Here is a 22,796-nt window from a genome sequence, read left to right as displayed (position 1 = left end):
GATGTTCTAAGTGCATATGGATTAGTGATGGATTCGTGATGTTTCCTTTCCCCACAGCACATTTTAGTTGTGTTTCTTGAGAGTGTGCAAGCATTGCTCACTTTGAAAGTATGAGTCAGGCCCAAATGTCTCGCTGTCCTCTGTGAGGCTTCTTTTATGACTGAATGACTGAATTAAAAATTTTTAATGGGTATGGGGCACGAGAACGTGTTTTCTGTTCTTGATGCCTTTGTCTTCCTCATATTTAAGAGCATCAGGCTGTGTGCATGTTGACACTGGTGGTTTTCGTCGCTCTCTGCAGTAACTCAAGTCTCAGTTTGTTGTAGTGAGACATTTTACAAAGCAATTAATTGGTAAAACACAATAATAGGCATAATGATTTTAATATTTTAAGAGAGCTACATATTAGAAGTTTTTCCCAATTTTATGGGAATCAAAGTAATCAAGATTTTGACAATTGTAATTTAAGCCTTAAATCATCAACATTGTGATAATTCTACATAAAGTCACAGGTGTCCAAGGAGGAAATCAGTGATTTTACTTCCACAAAAAAGCTTTAAGGGATTAGAAAAAAAGGGCCAAGAGTTTTAGTTACACACTATAGTCAGTTAATATGAAAAATTTAGCATTCGCATAAAAATCAGTCAGATATTGTTTTCAGATATTCTAGGATTTTGGTCTCCATAATTTAAGTTCATCACATGGCTTTCCTTTCTTGACTTTGGGTTGTTTAGTGATGGTCTATAAAGTTCAAGTCGAGTTCTAGCTGTCACTTACTATCTGTAAGACCTTGAGAAAATTAATTTTCTAGCAGTTGTTAGTCAAGGATTCATTTCCTGATTTCTGCAACAATAGTAACTAGCAATTACAACTATGTCTGTCTTACAAGCTGTTTAGAGAATTAAATTTTAAAATGCATGCAAAATGGTTAGCACAGTGCCTGCCTGGCACATGACACAAATAAATAAAGATGGACTTAAAAGAGAAAGGGCGAGGTTGGTGTATTGACTAAATGTTTTATTAAATATGAACTATTAGCTTATTTACTCAGAGAATGACATTTCATTTTTACCTAGTCCTTTTTGCAATAGTCACCCTCTACTCCACTATTTCCTAAACATGACTTTTATGTATCAATTTACCCTTCAATTTGTAAACTTTAGAAGATTATTATACCTCATACTATGAATAGAGAGCAGGTCCAAGAGCAATTCACACACTCTGTCTATAACAAGTGCAGACAGATCTTGACTTGCAGAAATATTAGGTAGAAGAAACCCACATGAAATTTAACAGAAATATAGCAAAACAAGATAAAGTGATACCACAAAGAATAAGAGTGTGAACAAATATCTGAAAATGATCTGCTTTAGGATCCAGAAGAAAATTTCAGAAAATTGCCATCATCCCTGGAGTACAGGAAAACATGATGCTATGAAAAGATTGTGCTAGAAATTTTAGAAATCAAGGAAGAAAACTGAAAAAAAAAATCAGATTAAAAAGTACGTAGACTCATACACTGCTGGAAGGAGAGTGGATGGTACAACTACTTTGGAGAACGTTTCGGGAGTTTCTTATAAAGTTAAATATACATCTACATATGACCCAGCAATTTTACTCTTGGGTATTTACCCTAGAAAAATAAACATATATATTTGCAGAAATAGTTGCATGAGGCCGGATGCAGTGACTCATACCTGTAATCCCAGCACTCTGGGAGGCCACAACAGGAGGATTGCTTGAGCTCAGAGATCAGCCTTGGCAACATGGCAAAACCCTGTCTTTACCAAAAATACAAAACTTAGCGGGGCATGGTGGCATGCACTTGTAGTCCCAGCTACTTGGGTGACTGAGGCAGGAGGATCGCTTGAGCTTGGGAGGTCGAGGCTGCAGTGAGCCGTGTTCATGCCACTGCACTCCAGTCTGGGTGACAGAGTGAAACCCTGTCTCTAAATAAATAAATAAATGAAAGAGTTGTAAGAGGATGTTTATACCAGCTTTATTTATAATAGCCCCAAACCAGAAACATCTATCAGCAGGAGGATGGATAAGCAAGTTGAGGTATATTCATATAATGAAATATTATTTAGCAATAAAAAAACATACTACTGATATATGCAAAATGTGGGTAAATATATGCCAGTGTGTGGGCTTAAAGAGCACACACTGCGTGATTCCATAGGTATGAAACTCACAGACCCAGAACTAACTGATATGGGTAGAAATCAGAAAGTGGTTGCCAAATGTTGTAGGTGAGAATGTGGGGAATTGACAGGAAAAGGCCATGAGGGAATTTGCTGGGGTGATAGAAATGTTTAATATCTTAGTTTTTTTGCAAAGTAGTTAAAGCTATATAATTGTTAACATTCTCCAAACTGAACATCTAAATTCTGTATGTATTATGGTATTTTAGTTATACCTCAGTTAAAAAAATGACAAACCCACCAACCCTGTAGGAAGCTCTGAGAAGCAGAATTATCGTTGCAGAAAATCAAATCAGTGATGTGGAGAATAAAGCCAACCAAAGATGATAGAGGGTGTTTGAGGAAGATCGATGTGAAGCCCAGAAAGCACAGAGCCAACACATGGGATTTTTTCTGATGGAGCACACAGAACAAATGGGACAGATGCGATAGAGCTTTGAAGGGTAAATCTCTTCTGAGCTTAAGAAAGAACTGCCTTGAAAGTGCTTACCCTGTTTTACACTAAATCATAACTGAACATGTTGTGGCAAAATTTTTTAATTGCAATTTTAAAAATTCTAAAATATTGACACAAGGAAAAAAGTCACTTATCAACAAAACAATTAAAAAGCAGTTTGCTTTCAGATGTTTTTGTTGGCACACAAAATACCAAAAGGCAAGAAAAGAGTTTGGAGACAAAGCAGTTGTTAGCCAAGAATAATATATCTGGCCAAATTCTCCTTTACGTAGGAAGGCAAAAAAATTCTCAGCTATACAAAGACTTGGAAAATATTTTCCCTAGGAACCCTTTGAAAAACTTACTTGAAAATCTACATCATTCAGTGAAAGATGAGGCAAGTGAAGGGCCATGTTGGGAAATAATGGTACAATATGACGTCATGGAAAGCTAACATCAATCAGAATAAGAAGATCAAAGAATTGTAAAGGAGTTTAATAAAGGAAAGTAAAAGCCAAAAATATATCTCAAGAGAGAATAGTCACAATGTTAAAAACCTATCAGAATGGCAACATAAATCAGGAAGATGTTTCCCTCAGGCTGGAAAGAGGTTCCTGGAACCTAAATACATGGTACTTATTTTAAAAACTGAGTGTTACATCCTTGAGTTTTGGTTTTATGCTTTCCTTATGTCATTTGAATGTCTTCAGTATTTTATCACAAAATTTAAAAAAATAATATATGCTCTGCAAGAAAGAATTTTCCAAGTATAATACATAATTCTGTCTTCTAATTTTATTAACAAAACCCAAGAAGTTGTACTTTATGTGTAAGGCTGAGAGGAGGATATATTTGGCAAGTGACCGACATGATGAAACACATTTCTACTAAAAATACAAAAATTAGCTGTGCGTGGTGGCACGTGCCTGTAGTCCCAGCTTCATGAGAGGCTGAGGCAGGAGAATTGCTTGAACCCAGGAGGTGGAGGTTGCAGTGAGCCAAGATCGCACCACTGCACTCCGGTCTGGGTGACAGAGACTCAAAAAAAAAAAAAAAAAAAATTCTTGTCTCAGAAAAAAGGGAATTACACACATTTTACTATAGACGTTTCAGTATAAAAATATTAGAGATAACTACTTGAAGAATTTTAAAGATAGGATGCCTCCTAGGTGAAATATGAAAAAAATAAAAACAAAGAAAACATAGCAAATATCCAAAAATAGTCATCTGAAGGAAAAATTTAAACATATAGAAAAAGTTTACATCAACAAGACCTTTAAACTCATTAAAACAAGCAACATACATGGAGCCAGTGCCTCACTTTTCAGTGACAGTTCCCTATCCGAACTTACTTCTTCCATTATGCCAAAAACAACAGCTCTTTGATCTCTTGTAGACTCTATTCCAGTGACTCTATGCTTTCTCAAAGTCCATTATTCTAATTCGAATTCTTAGATGTCAGAGTACATCAGTGTCATCATTGCCTTGGAAACATCCTCGCTTCCCATATTTCTCTCATTTTCTTGGTATTCACATCACAAAAGCCCCACCCTTGACTATCTCTAAGGTTCCCTTCTCAGTACCTTCAGTGGAGCATCTGGAAGTTTCTGGAGAAAATCGTCCAGTGGGCTTTCATTTTAAATTTTGTTCTCAAATCCCAAATGGCCCTCCGCTTGGGCAATAGAGACAGTTATTCGTCTGTAGTAAGCATGTATCTCCTTTTTCCAAGACCGCATTTTCTCATTTCTTCTTAAACTTTCTACCCCAACTTCTAGCTTAAGGCCTCCCTCATCTCATAAGTCATTGAGAAAATAGAAATAACCAGAAATCCTTCCCTCAATCTCCCACCACCAAATTCACACACCTTTCTGCATCTGCTGGCATTTTCTCTTCTTTTCCCTGTCACAGCAAAAACAAAAACAACAAAGCCCTTCTTCCAATCAAAGGCAAAAATACCAACATACCCCAGTATGTGTTCTGTTGTCTTTCCCTCTGTTAGCATCTCAATAAAATAATTCCTTTTGGCCGTAGATTGTCCTATATCATCAGTGTATCCTTCCTGCTGGATCATTCCTGCTGGTACACAAACATTTAAGCAAAGAAACAAAACCTTTGTTTGTTTGTTTGTTTCTTTGTTTGAGATGGGGTCTCTGTTTCCCAGGCTGGAGTGCAGTGGTACAATCTCGGCCCACTGCAACCTCAGCCTCCCGGGATCAACTGATTCTCCTGCCTCAGCCTCCCGAGTAGCTGGGAATACAGGCACATGCCACCATACCCGGCTAATTTTTGTATTTTTAGTAGAGACAGGGTTTTGCCATGTTGGCCGGGCTGGTCTTGAACTCCTGACCTCAGGTGATCCACCTGCCTTGGCCTCCCGCAGTGCTGGGATTACAGGCATGAGTCACCATGCCCGGCCCAAAACCCATTATTAATCAGACATCCTCTTGCTCCTGCTCTACCTGTCTGCCTCCCTTCATGGCAAAGCTTATTCAAAGAGTGGGGATCCACACTGTCACTACTTTCTAGGCTCTTTTCCATTCTTCCATCAAATTCAGTCTGGATTCTTGCCCCACCCTCCATGACAACTGCCTTTGCTTTTTTCTTCTGTGGGTATTACCACTGGGACCTCTGCTGCCAGCTCCAAAGGTTGCCATTCTATCCTCATCCAATGGGACTTCTCAGCAGTATTTGCCATGATTGACTGTTCTCTCCATTGTCCAAATAATCTTATCTTGAATCCAATGAAGCACCTTCGTTCTTCCCTTCTTTGTCTTCTCTGAAGGCTGATTCTCTTCCTCCTGGCCATTTGAAAGCTTGCTACAAGGCTGTCTTGAAATTATGCAGCCCAGGGTTCTTTCTTTGATGAGCACAAAATTGTTTCTTGGTTTACAGTCTCTTTTTTGACTTTACACATTCTTCTTAGGAGATACCATCTACAACCATGGCTTCATGTGATTTAATATACTCAGATGACACACAGGTTTTTATATCTAGCCCAGACTTCTCTGAATTCTAAACCTATGTTTTCAATTAACTACATTCTCCCTTCTCTTAGACCCCTCCTGAAGAAACCCCCAAACTTCATTCTATCCCAAAACACATTCAAACCTAGTTCTCTAAAATAGCTCTCCTTTTTAGAGAATTCATTTTCTCTAACTAGAAACTTGGTCATTATCTTTGGGACCTTCTTCTCCCTCACTTCTCCAGCATGATGCCCAACCTCATGACTCCTTAGTATCTCCTGGAACCATCCTCTTTCCCCTCATTGGTCACTACCACCTGATGCAAGCTGCCATCGTTTCTTGCTGAACTGCTGCACTAGCTTCCTAATGGGTCTCATACCCATCCTAGGCCCTTCCAGTCATTCTCGTCTTTACAAAAGAATCACAACGAAAATCTGATCATGGCACCCCCTCGTGCTTGTCACCCTTCAATGGGATTTTGAATGTGTAAGGCTCATTACAAAGACCACAAAGCTCCGCATTGGTTTGACACCCATCCACTGCCAGCCTCATCTCACACTACTCTCTCCTCCCTACCCTGGCTATCTTTTATGAATAGATTTGGCTTTTTGAATACCCTGGCTATCCTCTCTATAAATTGCACTCCCTTCTCTCAAAAGTTCTGTATGCATTGTTTTTCTGTCTGAATGCCCTTTTTGCCTCTGTTTATATGGCTGAGTTCTTCTCATTCTTGTCTCAGATTAAAATGTCGTTTCCTTAAAGAGGTGTTCCCTCACTATCCGATCAATATGGGCCCTTCATCTCCATTTTCTTGATCACTAAAGTGAAAAAAAATGTATTGTTAATATGTGTCTGTTTATATGATTCTTTTCTTTCTCCCCAACAAGATAGTTAGCTCATTCATGTGGAGAGCCCATAGGTTTTATTTACAAGTGCTTCAGTAAATGAAGTACATGTAAGGGGTGTAGTAAATGATTGCTGAATAAGTGAATGAATGCTTAGGAAGTGAGTACGTACATATGAAATCGTTTTTTAGTCTTTCCGTTGTCCTCTGGCTTAAGTTTTTGCTCTTGTACAATTTTGTTCAAGTCTTCCTGTAAATAATAGTGTCCAAATGTTGACTCTGACGAGCAAGTAATGGTACCATCTTCGTTGTGATGGTCCTGGGGGAGTCATGGGGTAAGGAGACAGATTTTCTGAGAAAATCCTTCAATTTTCCTCCCTCCTCCACACAGTTTCAACCCTTTGGCCCTCATTCTTCAGCACTTCGGTTATGTAACTGAATTTTCTCTGCAATTATTAAGATATGTGATGTTATTTCTATTTTCTGAGAAAATTGAGGTTCATAGGTCCTAAGTTACTGATCAAAGGTCCACAAAGCAAAAAGTTGATGTGCACAGTTTAAAACCAGGTCTGTAAAATGTAGATATTCATGATTTCTCCTTCCATCCTACCACAGTGCCTCTAGCCATATGATAAAGTAGGGATTCCACCTACATTAAATGTGTTGTAGATGGAAGGGGAAAACTACAAAGCTAATCTAGTTGGGAAGAATCAGCAAGTTACTATCACAGTGGAAATCCCTGGAAAAAAAGGCTTGACTCTTACACAAATGGTCCTGACTAAATACCATGAAATTATGCAGCCCAGGGTTCTTTCTTTGATGAGCACAAAATTGTTTCTTGGTTTACAGTTATTTTACTGACATAACATTGACAACCAGAAGAATATAGGATGATTAAATCAACATCATAAGGCATCTCTCAATTTTTTTCCAGTAAATTGCATAGCATTATTTCCTAATCTATCCTTATTCTTTCTGTAAGGTTAATTTTGAGTAGGTATTTAGGAAAATGCTACTTTCTGTGATGTTTTATACCTTATTTTAAAAACTGCAGGTATTTAAAATCTTCCATATTCACACCATCCTAACTGCATTGCTTTCATTTCTCTATGTTTACTTCCAGTCTTTACCCATATATTATAAAATATAGTCTTTACATATTTTCATGCCACATAGTGATATAATTTTTATTCCATCTTTATTTACATTTAACATTTTTGTTGTTTTAGCAATAAAGAAGGAAGCAGCAGACAGAATATTTCAAAGCTTAATGTGTGTTGTTCCCAAATTGTATTTGTTTCCTTAGTATTTGTTTTCCTAGCTATGATAAAAATGAAGATTTAAGGGATGGTTACTACATATTAACACAGACTAGTAACTTAAGTAGATGTAATGAAATTTTTTAGAGAGCTGGGTGATTCTCTGATTTAAATACAAGTTTAAGGACATGTAAGATAGTTGAGCATAAAATTGAGCTACAATCTAGAGTTACTACTAAACAGGCAATTATTTTGTTTTGGCAACATGTGTAGAGGCACTAACAATTACGTATGTCTACCTAGAAATGACAGAAGGAACACTTGAAATATGAAATTTACTTTATTAGCTATAAATGTGTTTTCCTTTGATAAAACATACTAACTTACTTGAAATTTATTTATATAAACTCACTTAACTCCATGTTCATTCTTGTTAAAGGTTGTATTTCATTTGATTATGATTAGGGACTTTATTTAAATCACTAAAATCTCATTCCTCATTTAATGATGCCTACCAAAATATAGAGCTGTCTACATTAGCGTTGCTCATTTATTACACTAATTTCCCAAAATATACAAGTTTATTCTAAAAGCTCTTCATAAAAATTATAAAGAAGTGGCTTTTTAATTTCCCAAAGTTCTCATCTGGATTAGAATAAGGTTAGGAAAAATTTAGTTAACAGAACCGTGAGCTTATTTTAAACCACATATTATCTAAATTATCTTTATAACTGTGCAGGCATATTTCAACAGTGTCTGTGAGGGTTCATGGACTCTTCAGAGATAAGAGTTTCTTTTGGCTCTTTAAACCATTTGAGTATTGTGGTGGGTTGTGTGTGGATTCCTAAAATATGTCTATCGGAATCTGTAAATGTGACCTCATTTGGAATAAAGGTCTTTGTAGATATAATTAAGGAAGAGATCTCAAGATGAGATCCTTCTAAAATACAGTGGGTCCTAAATCCAGTGATCAATACCCTTAGAAGAGACAGGAAAAGATAGACAAATAGAAAACACAGGGAGAAGAGAAGAAGGCTATTTGAGGATGGAGGCAGAGATTGGAGTGATGCTGCCACAAGCCAAAGAATGCCAGGAGCCACCAGAAGCTGGGAGAAGTAAAGGAGATTTCTTCCTTAGAGCTCTTGTGGGGATCGTGGCCCTGCCAACACTTTAATTTCAGACTTCTGACCTCCAAATTGTGAGAGAATAAATTTCTGCTGTTTTAAGCTAGAAAATTTGTGATTATTAATTGCAACAGCTGTAGGAAATTTATACAAGTATGCATTTGACACTAATTGCAGCTTTTGAATTGCTTTAAATCTTAGTCTATGGCTATCTTGTGTTTATAGTTAAGAGCTTTTTAAAAAAAGTATATTAAGGACTGAATGTCTGTCATAAAAACAATGCTATATATGTATTATACCATTTATCCTCACAAGGTTACTGTTTTGGTTTTATTTTACCTACTGTAGACGTGGCTGGTGGCTATTCATATTCCATGCTTGATGCAATCAGAAGAGCAGTGATGGTTTCCAATATCCTTTTAATTAATAAGGTAAATGAGAAAAGCCTGACCCTCAAAGAAGTCTTCAGACTAGCTACTCTTGGAGGAAGCCAAGGTAATGACTATTACATTTGTCTCTCACACAATATACAACCATGCTCATCTCTGTCCTTGGATGTAGTATGAAGGTGCATGATTGATATTAGGAAAATCCAATATTCATAACGATCTCATCTCATGTAACATACCCAGAACTCAGCCAGTAAAGTGAAGTTCACTGACAGAGGAATCATTCCTTCGGTGATTTCACTGTCTTTGGTAGAATAGATGTCTGAGATACAGTTATCATATTGATTGTTTTAATGGATATTACATTGGTTACATGGATATGAGTTCTTTAAAGTAATCCATTCTTAGGCCAGGCGCCTAAGAATCACAGTAACTCACGTCTATAATCCCAGCACTTTGGGAAGCTGAGGCAGGCAGATCCCTTGAGCCCAGGAGTTTGAGACCAGCCTGGGCAATGTGACAAAACCCTGCCTCTACAAAAAATAAAAAAATTAGCTGGGCTTGGTGGAGTGTGCCTGTAGTCCCGGCTACTTGGGAGGCTGAGGTGGGAGGATCATCTGAACCCGGGGAGGTAGAGGCTGCAGTGAGCAGTGATTGCACCACTACACTTCAGCGTGGGCAACAGAGTGAGACTTGTCTCCAAATAAATAAATCAAAGAATCTGTTTTTCCACTGAGTGAGGTAACTTGCTCTCCAGTGGCCTGAGTGATAGTAAAATAGTAGCCAAGGCTTACTAAGTTCTTTCCCTGTGATAGGAATCATACAACATACTTTATATGTGTTGTTATTTAATCCTCACAACCACTGTTATGCATTTCGTTTTACAAACAAGGAGCCTGAGTGAGGCTTACACAGCTGTCAAGCCACAGTGTGCTATGATTTGAATCCACCTTATCTGATGCCAGCATGCAGATTTCTTACCTTCTGCCTTTCCACTACAGTATCTTCCTGTATAAATCCCTGCCAAGACCATGTATTTGGTTCATAAGTATATGAACACTAATTCCTCAAACCTCTTTAAAAGGATAAAGATGTAAAAATTTAGTTGGTTGATATGCAAATATTGCTCATCAGCTTTTTCCAGTTCTCAGGTATAACTGTATTGTTATGGAAAAAAATAAAAATTGGTCATTGTATTTCCTTAAGTCACTTTAGAATTATAAATGTAATCGGAATGGATGATAGTGAAACACAGCATGAAACCATAGGTAGCTAGTGAGAAATTAAAATGTAGATATAGATTTAGAAACATATTTGGTTGTAGATTTATGATAGATACCCTGAGTCTTACAAATGGAGGACGATCGAAGACAAGATTATCCTGGGAAGAGAAACTTCTCAGATGTTCTCTGAGTGTTGGGGACTAGGATGAACACCATAAGCACATTTCAAGAAAAACAAGTACAGGGTTGTTTTTTGTTTTAGTTTTTGTTTTGTTTTTTGCTTTTTTTTTTTTTTTTTTTTTTGATTTCCCAAAGTCTTATGGTTCATTTTCCAAAATCCCAAGTTTCAAATCACTCACTATTTTAATAAGTGTTACAACCTTTCACCCACACCACCACTGTCCTTTCACATCTGAATTTGAGTTTGAGTAGTTATTCTACCATCTATGTTCATGGTACAAACAAGTCGTATTTAAATAGTGCTTTTTGAATTCTAGGCTCTCTGTGAGTTACTTCATCAGTATCCTGTTTCTTTGATCAAGCCAGCATGGGTGCCTACCAAATCATTTGTACTTTGCTGTGTAGCTTTTAAATCTATTTTCTGGGTCACTGGGCTTACTCATGGAATTTCTCTTCCTTAGTTTGTTTCTCTACTATAGTCAGAGTAAAATGAGATGAATGGATCCGTATTTAAAGTGTGGCATTTTCCCAGCACTGCCATGGCCTTTACACTCATTCTCAAGAGGATCAAGATGAGCAAAAATGATCTTCACAGAACCAACATTTACTCCAAAAGCAGCAAAACCACATTTCCTGAAATGCATTTGAGTCACTTACCAGCCCAGTGGGATCTCTGTGCAACAATTTTTATTTATATCAGTTTACAAATTCACTGAAAAGAATTGTGTCTTTTTGGTTAGTTCATTCCTGAAGTCTCCAGGCTCTACTGAACAACCCAGTTGGTTTATATATACCATCAACCTTGCCTAAACCCTAGTCACTGCACGTGGTTATCTGGTCTATTAAATGTGCAACAATTTTATGTTGAAGTCAGTCATTAAAAACTTATACTTGACATGCTTCTTTGTCAAGGGCAAAAAGAAGTCGAGTAATCAGTGAAGGAGGAGAGAATTTCCAATGATTTTCTATTACATTCAGTCATTCCCCATACAATTAGTAGGAGTCACCTGGCTCCTTTTAACATTTCGGATTATTTTCATACCCCTGTCTTGCTAAAGAGAGTACTTCAGCTAAAAAGCCATTTTTCTTTTCTGAGAATAAAAGAGTTGCCCTTTAAAGAACGTTTTTAGAACAAGTAAGATTTCTAAGTCAGTGTTTAGAGAAATGCCACAACTTTTGGATACCTATAGGTAGAAATATAATGTATTGGATAATGCCTAACAAAGGTAATCAATTCAATATTTTAACATGAAAGTGTATCTTAGCAGTCATAGAATGCAACAAACACATGTGAAAATTGAAATAAATAATACTGCACTCTGGTTAACCTTCCTTTTATTCATGCTTCCATTTGTGACCCCAGTGTACACCTTCCTCAGATTACAGGCTTTAAGGAACTTTCGATCCAATACCTCCGTTGGTGAGGAAAGCCAACTACCCCCATCTTTCTGAAACTAAATCATAAAAATGAGAGATATTCTTCCTTGGTATCCAATAATCTTGGAACATGAGTTGTAGCTGTGAGATGAGCCAAGTCAATAGATATTATTGGCCTGTGCTCTGTTTTAAAAAACCATTCTTCTCTGGTGACCAGAAAACCTTCAGGGTTGGAAAGAGATTGGTCTGTTTTCAAAAGCCCCTGGGACTTTTGAGTTATCAGAATCTGTCCACTTTGAGAAGTGAGCTTTTTTTTTTCCATTCAGAGGATTTAAACTAAGGAATTTCTGATGGATATGCCTGCATTGACAAATATGCAAAAGGATAATTATTTTTTATTTATTCAAGGTTCATTTCACTTCCATGAAAATAAATCTTGTCAGCTATTTCATGGAACAGAAAGAACAAAAAAAGGCAATGCAAGGAGTTTGGAGTGTAGGGGGGAGAATAGAAGGGAAAAAGAATAAAGGTATTATGTTAATCATCACGTTTCTTAGAGGGATAAATGAAAAGCATAGACCAGCTGGGCTATGAAATGCACTGATAGAGCTGAAATAGAGACATATCAGAGTTATGATACAGTAATGAAGGGAACTGTTTTTATTCTCAGATTTTGCCTTCCTATGCATACTCCGCTTTATGTAAGAAGTCTTGTGACCTATTAGAATGAGAGTGCTTTTCTGTCTCACTGTTAAGACACTATTTTTTTTTCTCTCCTAGCGACATGTTGGCAAAATCTGTCCTTACAAACAGACATTAGTGTGGTCTGATGGCTTACAATCCTGACTGTTTATTCACTTGTTCTCAATAGCCCTGGGGCTGGATGGTGAGATTGGAAACTTTGAAGTGGGCAAGGAATTTGATGCCCTCCTGATCAACCCCAAAGCATCCGACTCTCCCATTGATCTGTTTTATGGGGATTTTTTTGGTGATATTTCTGAGGTAAGTAAAAGAAAGTTAATCAAAAGGCATTTATTTCATAAAGTCCTTGTCACAATAGCTTCCCTGTAGAAAAGAAAATAGAAACTGAAACCTTTTAATGGAATGCAGGAAAATCTTAAAAGGGACGCTAGAGCCCTTTAATAATTATTATAATTTTGAGACGGAGTCTCGCTCTTTAGCCCAGGCTGGTGTGCAGTGGCATGATCTCAGCTCACTGCAAGCTCCACCTCCTGGGTTCAGGCCATTCTCCTGCCTCAGCCTCCCAAGTAGCTGGGACTACAGGTGCCCGCCACCACGCCTGGCTAATTTTTTGTATTTTTAGTAGAGACGAGGTTTCACCATGTTAGTCAGGATGATCTTAATCTCCTGACCTCATGATCCACCTGCCTTGGCCTCCCAAAGTGCTGGGATTACAGGCATGAGCCACTGTGCCCTGCCAACAAAACTTTTATATTTTAAATGTTTTTGTATATTTGAATGTATTTGGCCACAAACAGCCATAATGTAATTAGCACTCATTGAACACTTGCTATGTGCTGGGTAGGCATGGGATTAGGCACTTCCTTATCTAATTTTGTTCGATCATCAGAGCAACTCTAAGAGAGTAGGTACTATTAATATTGCCATGTTAATTTATAGGGGCAGTGAGGCTTAAGGGAGGTTAAGTGATTTACGTAAAGACTCATAGCCAGTGATTAGTAGGCGGAATTTGGATTCACACATGGGACTTTCTGACTACTGGAGGCGAGGCTCTTGACCGCGATGCTATGTCAATGGTTTTAATTTTGTAAGAAAACGAACTTTGTTTCTCTTATTATAAAATGTTTTTCTATGGATACAATAAACTAGTTCATCTTACCTGAAAAATGATTCCTTGTAAGATATTGAGTTCTTCCTAAAAAAAGAATTAACTATTGCCATTTCTAAATTGATCTACTTATGAGAGTAAATGTGATAATAAATGCATTAAAGTTTTTAAAAGAAAAATTCTGTATTATGTGAAGTTTGTACCATTTGTTATTATAAAAGAGGAAAAATATCTTTTTCTCTACCCATCTTAGGGTCAAGGCTGAGGTCACTATAACAAGAGACAGATTAACAGGAGAAAGGCATACACATTTATTAATATAAATTTTTTTTGAGACAGAGTTTGCTCTTGTCGCCCAGGCTGGAGTACAATGGCACGATCTCAGCTCACTGCAACCTCTGCCTCCTGGGTTCAAGCAGCTCTCCTGTCTCAGCCTCCCAAGTAGCTGGGATTACAGGCGCCCACCACCACACCCAGCTAATTTTTGTAATTTTGGTAGAGACAGGCTTTCACCATGTTGGCCAAGTTGGTCTTGAACTCCTGACCTCAGGTAATCCACCTGCCTTGGCCTCCCAAAGTGTTGGGATTACAGGCATGAGCCACTGTACCTGGCCTGTTTAATATAAATTTTACATGACAGGAGCCTTCGTAAGGAAGTGAAGACCCAAACAAACAGGTAAACTTGGGTATTTTTATGCTAGGTTTGATGAAGAGTGGAAAGTTGTAGAGAAATGTGATAGGACACGGAGTGTGATCCAGTGGTAATAAGCTAGAGGGAACTTAGCAAGGCCTGTTTGTTCAGATTCTTCTCTGTGACCATTTGTCTCCAGAGATCTGGCATAGGGAGGGCACCCCTTTACTTAATGGTCTTACGACCTGCATCTGGGTGAGGGGTGAGGGGTGAGGGAGAGTCAGAGTGACCTTCCTGTGTTTGATTGGAGGTCGTGTGTCCTGACCCCATCATTATTTTCATGTTGTTTATTATTTTACTCTCTTATTAGAGTAAATCTCTGGGAATAGGGCTGTAGGGAATAGTCCTAGTCATTTTTCTTACATCAGGGGTGTCCAAGGGAGAGAATACAGTCATGAGTTCTTTGTTTCTGTTTCTGGTTGTGCCAGTAAAGCCCCCTCCCTCCTCCCTCTTTTCTGCTTATCAGTAGAGACAGAAACTAAAAACCGTGGCTTCCGGCTGCTAAAAGCCTAAAACAAAACAAAACAGAACAACAAAAACAAAATAAGGCAAGTTGGACAAGCTTGTCTTACATCATACCCCTCTTGAAATATTTGAATTATTTTACTAAATTAATTTCTTTAATTTATATAATACCTTTTCTCTGATGACTCAAAAGTTACATACCCAGAGCTTTCACACAATAGGTAAACTTCTGTTAATTGCCAGTGGATTATTTTGTTGTTCTGCGAGGTTTTTATGAAGCACATAGCCACTTCTTTTTTAATTAATAGAAGTCGATTTTGACATTAAGAAATAAATTCATATTTCTGGGCTTTGCCAGCCACTATTGCCTGTGAATTTACTTTTCTAAATGCACAAACCAGTCTTTCTTATTACTTTTATTTTCCATTTTAGGCTGTTATCCAGAAGTTCCTCTATCTAGGTAGGTAGATGTATGTCTCTATGCTAAATATTAAATAAAACCTTTTCCTGTCTTTTTCTTGGGTATGGCTCTATATATTTATCATACCACATATTAAACTCTATGTATGATAATTTGCTTTGATTCATTATTTTTTTAACACTCTGAAGCATCAAGCCCATTGGTGGCACATTATTTAAAGGTTCTATTTGAAATCTCTAGTCATACATTGTAAGCTGAGGAATGGAAGGCCAAAGGTGACGAGATCTTCATGTTCAACCCCCTTGTACTCATTCGGTATCTGACATTCTCCCCTACCATGTTTTTGTGACAAATATATAGTACAGTCTCCCTACACGTGCTTGTGATGTACTCACATTCAATTCCATTCAGAGAGAGAAACAGTAATGCAGAAGATTCTACCCTCCCTCCCATTCTGTTGAGTGAGCTCAGGACTGAGTGAACTCGAGATGGAAAGACACATGTATTACTTCTTGTGGAGCTGATTCTGGAGCGTAAAGAGTAGTATTTATTTCTCAATGGGGGCAAAATGTAAACCAACCACTTTAGCTGAGAAAGGACAGCCATAGGCGGTTGAGTCAACTTTATGTGATTTCTGCCTCTGGTGCAGAATTCAGACCCTAATCATCAAATTAGCTATGACATTTTCTACCGGTCATATCTTCCTGTTCAGACTATAAACAATCAGGGTGGGGGGAAAGCAGCTTTTAGTATTTCCTCTCCTAGAAGTATCTTAAAAAAAAAAATCTCTCCCAATGGCAGGGAAGATACTTATTGACACAAAAGGATTTTATACATGATTCCTTGATTTTTCTTTCAGGAGATGATCGAAATATTGAGGAAGTTTATGTGGGCGGAAAGCAGGTGGTTCCGTTTTCCAGCTCAGTGTAAGACCCTCGGGCATCTACGACATTCTCCTGGGATTAGCGTGGTTCTGCATCTCCCTTGTGCCCAGGTGGAGTTAGAAAGTCAAAAAATAGTACCTTGTTCTTGGGAAGACTATCCCTTTCTGTGTCTAGTTACAGTATTCACTTGACAAATAGTTCGAAGGAAGTTGCACTAATTCTCAACTCTGGTTGAGAGGGTTCATAAATTTCATGAAAATGTCTCCCTTTGGAGCTGCTCAGACTTACTTTAAGCTCAAACAGAAGGGAATGCTATTACTGCTGGTGTTCCTACGATAAAACTTAAGCAAAGCCTTTTTCATATTTGAAAATGTGGAAAGAAAAGATGTTTCTAAAAGGTTAGATATTTTGAGCTAATAAATGCAAAAATTAGAAAACGGAAAATGGACCCATGAGAGTATATTTTTATGAGGGAGCAAAAGTTAGACTGCGAACAAATGTTAGAAAATCACTTCAGATTGTGTTTGAAAATTATATACCGAGCATACTAATTTAAAAAGAGAACTTGTTGAATTTCAAAACGTGTTTCTAGGTTGACCTTGTGTTTTAGAAATTTGCACTTAATGGAATTTGCATTTCAGAGATGTGTTAGTGTTGTGCTTTGCCTTCTTTGGGGATGAATGTCAGAAATTGAATGCCACATGCTTTCTTAATATAGTTTTGTGCTTCAAAGTGTTTGACAGAAGTTGGGTATTAAAGATTTAAAGTCTCTTAGGAATATTATTCATGTAACTACATGGCATAAATAGTTGTATTTTTTGTGCACTTTAAAATCAACTTATAACTGTGAGATGTCATTGCTTCCATTTTATCAGAAGAGAAACAAATTCTGTGCTTAATGAAATTTATGTAGACTGGAGTCTTTGTGAACCGGGGCAAGTGATGGGCATCCAGGAGCCGCCAATACTAACAGGACAGGTTCCATTGCCATGGCCTATTCCACCCAAACAATATATTGTAGTTTCTGGAAATTCCGTACTCGGATATCAGTCTGCTAGAACTTTAAAATGAAGGACAAATCCTGTTAAAGAAATATTGTTAAAAATCTTTAAACCCTGTGTATTGAAAGGACTCTATTTTCTAATTTTCGCCAATTTTCTGTTTAACTCCCTATAATTTTTAGGACATTAGAATTTTAGGATAATGAAGAGTACGTAATGTCCTACTTAATATTTACATTAACAGGACAATTCTTACTAGATATTTAGGGACATTACAAAGCAAAGAATATTTTTATGCTTCCTAATTCAGTGTGTTTTCCCATAACCTACAATTAAAACCAAATTATGACCTTATGATAAATCTTTAAGTATTGATGTGAATGTTATTTAAATTCTATATTTTTCTTATTAAATTGCAAATACTATAAATGAGCAAGGAAAAGGAATAGACTTTCTTAATATATTATAACACTCATTCCTAGAGCTTAGGGGTGACTCTTTAATAATATTACCTTATAGTAGAAAACTTTATGTAATATAGCTAACTCCGTATTTACAGAACAAAAAACATAGTTCCCCCTCCTGTAGTGTAAATTTTATTTTCACATACTTATGCTAATTTAGCAGTAATTGGCCCAGGTTTTTTCCCTAATAGAAATACTTTTAGATTTGATTGTGTATACATGACACCTTAAAGAGGGAACAAAAGTTTAGTTTTATTTTTTTAATAAACAACAGAGTTTGTTTTGTGAGATAAGTAGCTTAGTAAACCCAATTTCCAGTCTTAGTCTGTATTTCTAATATTTCTAGTTCCTGAGCCATGTCAAAGATGCCTTGCCAAATTTCTCCCCATTTCTCTATGGGGCTAGCAAGAATCTTCAGCTTTATCCCTCAATCACTGCCAAAGGAATTTGATTACATGGTGTCTAACCAAATGAGTAGGCTTAGGAATTTAGATGAGATGTGTAAGATCCACTTACAGGCAGTAGCTGCTTCTAGTGTTTGCAAGATCCTACACTTTTACCTTCTTTAAGGGTGTACATTTTGATGTTGAACATCAGTTTTCATGTAGACCTAGGACTCCTGTGCAGTAAATACAAATAAGTGTAGCATCAGAAGCAGTAGGAATGGCCGTATACAACCATCCTGTTAAACATTTAAATTTAGCTCTGATAGTGTGTTAAGACCTGAATATCTTTCCTGGTAAAAATAGGATGTGCTGAAATGTTTATATGTACTTTGATCTCTCCGCATCACTTATAACTTATGTGTTCTATTTCTTCAAGTGCGGTGTTCCTGAATGTTATGTATGCTTTTTTTTTTTTTTTTTTTTTTTTTTCTGTACCACAGGCATTAGCTATACCTGGGGCCAGATTTTCTGCACTTTGAAATGTTGCCTTTGCCTAATGTAGGTTGACTTTCTGAATTTTGGAGCGGCACTTTTCCAAGCCAATCTTATTTGTCCCTTTTTGTTTGAATATCTTGCTCTCTGACAGGAAAGAAACAATTAACTTAACAGCCTCCTCACCCCACCCTCCACCATTTCCTTCATGTTCCATGGTATTTTCAACAGAATGCTCCTTGAAAGGTAAAAACCATTCAAAAGTATCGATTATCATAAATTCGCAAAATATTTTTGCAACCAAAACACAAAAGCAGGCTGATCAGCTAAGGTAAATTTCATTTTCAAACGAGAGGGAAACATGGGAAGTAAAAGATTAGGAGGTGAAAGGTTGTCCTGAACAGACCGAGGAGACTGTTCCCTGATTTATTCTCTTGGCTGGTTCTCTCGTTGAATTATCAGACCCCAAGAGGAGATCTTGGAACAAGCTCCCTTCATGCCAGGGGTCTTTCTAAGTTAATGCTGTGAGCATTGAGCCCCTATTAAAACTCTTTTTTACTTCAGAAAGAATTCTACAGGTTAAAGGGAAAGAAATGGTGGGAAACTCTCCCCATAATGCTTAGCCAACTTTGAAATGTACCCTCCAATATCCCCACTGGCAACTGCAGCTGAGATCTTAGAGAGGAAATGTAATGGGTGTGAGATCTAGCAATGCATTTTGAATCTTCACTCCCTACCAGGCTCTTCCTATTTTTAATCTTTTCACCTCAGAACTAGACATATGGAGAGCTTTAAAGGCAAGCTGGAAGGCACATTGTATCAATTCTACCTTGTGCTATACGTCGGAGAGATCCAAAATTTGGATGCTTCTGGAGACTCTTGGACATCTTTTCATTGTTGTCCATTTTTAAAATTGATGATGATGGTTGGAAACATTCACATGCTTAAAAGCAATGGTGTGAGTTATTAACAGGTAAATGAAAAAGTAATGACTTGAAATGGTTTTTAAATTGTTTGGATTGTGAAGAATTTTTGAAGTGCTTTTTTTTTTTTTTGTACGGCTTCAAGGAGATGTTAGCAATTTCAGATCTACTAGCCAGTTTAGGTATGACTTTGGAAGTGCAGAAACAGAAGGACACTGTTAGAAAATCCTGACATTGGTCCCCATGCATGTGTTCACACCTGGTTTCACCTGCCCTTCCTTCCCACAGCCCTGAGTGTGAGAGATTGAGAGTTGAGGGGTTGCTTTGTGGATCTTGTCCAAATTTAGTGAAATGTGGAAGTCAACCAGGCCAATGGTGGAATTAAATGTAAATTCCAAGAAGACTTTCACAGTCCATGGGGTTCAAATGACTTGGGTAACAGAAGTTACTCTTTTTTTGTGTGTGTGAGCAACAAGGCTGTTTATTTCACCTGGGTGCAGATGGGCTGAGTCCGAAAAAGGAGACAGCAAAGAGTAGTGGGATTATCATTGGTTCTTATAGGTTTTGGGATAGGCGGTGGAGTTAGGAGCAATGTTTTGTGGGCAGGGGGTGGATCTCATAAAATACATTCTCAAGCGTGGGAAGAATTACAAAGAACCTTCTTAAGGGGGGAGATTATAAAGAACCATCTTAAGGGTGGGGGAGATTACAAAGTACATTGATCAGTTAGGGTGGGGCAGAAACAAATCACAATGGGGGTAACAGAAGTTATTCTTAGCTTATCTGTTATGTGACAGTGATTTACCTGTCCATACCATTTCCAACCCAAAAGCCTGTCAGAAAGCATTCTTCAGAGAAAACCAGTTTACATTTGTTGTTAAACTCCTGATCACTACTCTTAAGAATATATATGTATGTATTCATAGGAACATTTTTTCTCAATATTTGTATGATTCGCTTACTGTTATTGTGCTAAGTGAGCTCCTATGTGCTTCAGACAAAAATAAATGAGACTTTGTGTTTACGTTATTTTTTGTTGTGAGTTCTCTCTGTTTGGTTTTGTTGTGAATTCTATCAATCTGCCGGAAGGGGAATTGATTTTACAGTGTTTTTCTTCTTTTAGCATGAATTTTAAAAAAATAGAATAGAATACTTAGCTGTGAGCCAACATGTATCTAACATCCTATGATAGTCACTATACATAGCTTTTAAAAATTAAGCTCGAATGTTCAGCCTTTTAGAAGCAGATTGCTATTGCTTTTGATTTCAGCATAGTGTATATTTTATATATTTTAAGACATTACCCAGAGTGAGTAATGCACTCTATATGAAGAATCAGTTCACACAGACATATGTGCATGTGTATTTAAAACAAAAGTTTCACAGAATAATACTTTCTCTATTTGTGATGCCTTGGGCTATTTCCTGTACACTTTATTCTATGACATTTTATTTTATTCTCTACTTTTTAATGCTGCGGATGATTCCCCAGTTGGTTTCTTGAGCTTCTAATGAATCACCTGCAATTCGGAAGCAATATTCCAGTATGTTTGAGTCTAAGCTTGGTCATTCCCTTGCTGGGTGGCAGACATGTTACTTTAAGTCTCCACGGGTCCATTTCTAATTCCGTGATATGGAGATAACATGAGTGCTTGCCTTACAGTCATGAAGATTAAATAAAAGGGTATATAGACAGCACTTAAGCTAGCAGCTGGAACACAGTGAGTGCTCACTATGTGGTAGCTATTATCCTAAAAATGAATATAGACCAAATGAAAATAGAAATAATTTTATAAATATTTTTATCAGTATATATTTTATAATCTAAATCAAGTGATATTATGGATCCTCCTTTACATAGAAACACTTTGCATCTGATTTTTTCAACAGTATTATATGTTCATTTTTTTAATTTGTAATATGAAACATAGAGTAGTAGATTAGGTCTATAAATTCATCCCAATGTCTGAGCAGCTTGCAGAACAAGTCTTTCAATTGCACTGGTGACCCAGCTCATCCCCCCTTTCTCTCTTGTAGTTCTCAGAATAACTGTAGAATGTGCTAGAAATGGAACATTCTCAGATAAGGAGGAACTGGCCAGAACAGACTGGGCTGTGTTCCCATCCCTCCTGAAACAGGATCTTACAGTGCCTTAGCCCAGCATGTCAAGTATCCTCAAGGTATAAAACCCAGGGTGGAGCATGCTTCGAAGGTCCCTCAGCTACGTGCAGATGTAGCTGACTCTTCTGCCCTGGGAAACTATCCTGAGCCTTGACAGACTTGCCATGAATCTTAATTGTCCCTTGCTGCCTATCTGTGAGGAATAAAGTTGCTTCACTTACTTTGCTGTGTGATTGTTCTGTCTCACCAGACTCATGCAAGGGGTAGAAATTGGCAGTCCCAAGATACAGTGGGCATGATAAAACTGCTTCCCATAACTTACTAAGCACTTATTTTCTCCTAAAGATCAATTTAGTACAAAATACCCAGAAAAGAAATTTCACATGCCTAATTTAGCAATAATGTATGTCCAGTTTGCACATTGTGGACACTGGGTATTACAATAGGTAATATATAAATGTGCAGATTATTACATGGTACTAAATTCAGGATTTAAATTAACAACAACAACAACAAAAAAATTTGGATATAAGATAAATACCTCCCAGTAGCAAAACAGGACTTGTGTTATGGTGTTTTAAGACTCCATCAAGAGACCACTCAGTTACTGGACCGGAACTCACAAGTAACTCTCACCAGTGGCAGCAGGTGTTTTATTTTGTTTTCATCTTATTTTAAAATAGGACAAAAGAGAAATGTTCTCTGTCTTTGATAGGACAGCATTTTAAAGTGTGATTAATATTTTAAACTAATTCAGACTTATCACTTTTATCTCCAGCCCGACCCTAACCTACTACCACATCATTGTAAGACTACATTGCATTTATCATACTTAAAAAATGGTTCATGCTTCTATAATAGTTGAATCTAAATTTTGGAGCAGGAATATAGATAGAGAGCTAAAAGCATTTTCTCTATTAACAAAAACTTTGTTGGGAAATTCTTCAGTGGTAACTAAAAAAAGTAAAAAATAAATGTTTTCTCGCCAGTACAAAATGCAATTAAAAAAAAAAAAAACAGATCACATAGAATTTCATAGTCCACTTGAACCCTCTGCTATTGCCTGGATTCTGTAGAGAGCAAGCAAACATTTGTTCCCTGTGTGTAGAAAGAGAACCCAAAGTCATAAGCAGTCAAAT

General features: G+C 37.2%; 1 protein-coding gene across 2 annotated transcripts in view; it reads left to right on the top strand.

The window, feature by feature from the left end:
* LOC105498668 (guanine deaminase) overlaps positions 1 to 20,565 on the top strand; it is a 110,382-nt gene extending 89,817 nt beyond the window's left edge. For both annotated transcript variants that reach the window (XM_011770927.3, XM_071077670.1), the window contains exons 11-14: positions 9,179 to 9,325; positions 12,871 to 13,001; positions 15,398 to 15,425; positions 16,246 to 20,565. In XM_011770927.3, coding sequence (XP_011769229.2) covers positions 9,179 to 9,325; positions 12,871 to 13,001; positions 15,398 to 15,425; positions 16,246 to 16,316 — 377 coding nt within the window. In that variant the 3' untranslated portion in view covers positions 16,317 to 20,565. The remainder of the gene's footprint in view (positions 1 to 9,178; positions 9,326 to 12,870; positions 13,002 to 15,397; positions 15,426 to 16,245) is intronic.
* Positions 20,566 to 22,796: the final 2,231 nt, after the last annotated feature.

Source organism: Macaca nemestrina, chromosome 14 (genome assembly GCF_043159975.1).
Source record: "Macaca nemestrina isolate mMacNem1 chromosome 14, mMacNem.hap1, whole genome shotgun sequence".
Classification (NCBI taxonomy): domain Eukaryota; kingdom Metazoa; phylum Chordata; class Mammalia; order Primates; family Cercopithecidae; genus Macaca; species Macaca nemestrina.
This window is presented reverse-complemented; position numbering and strand designations above follow the sequence as displayed.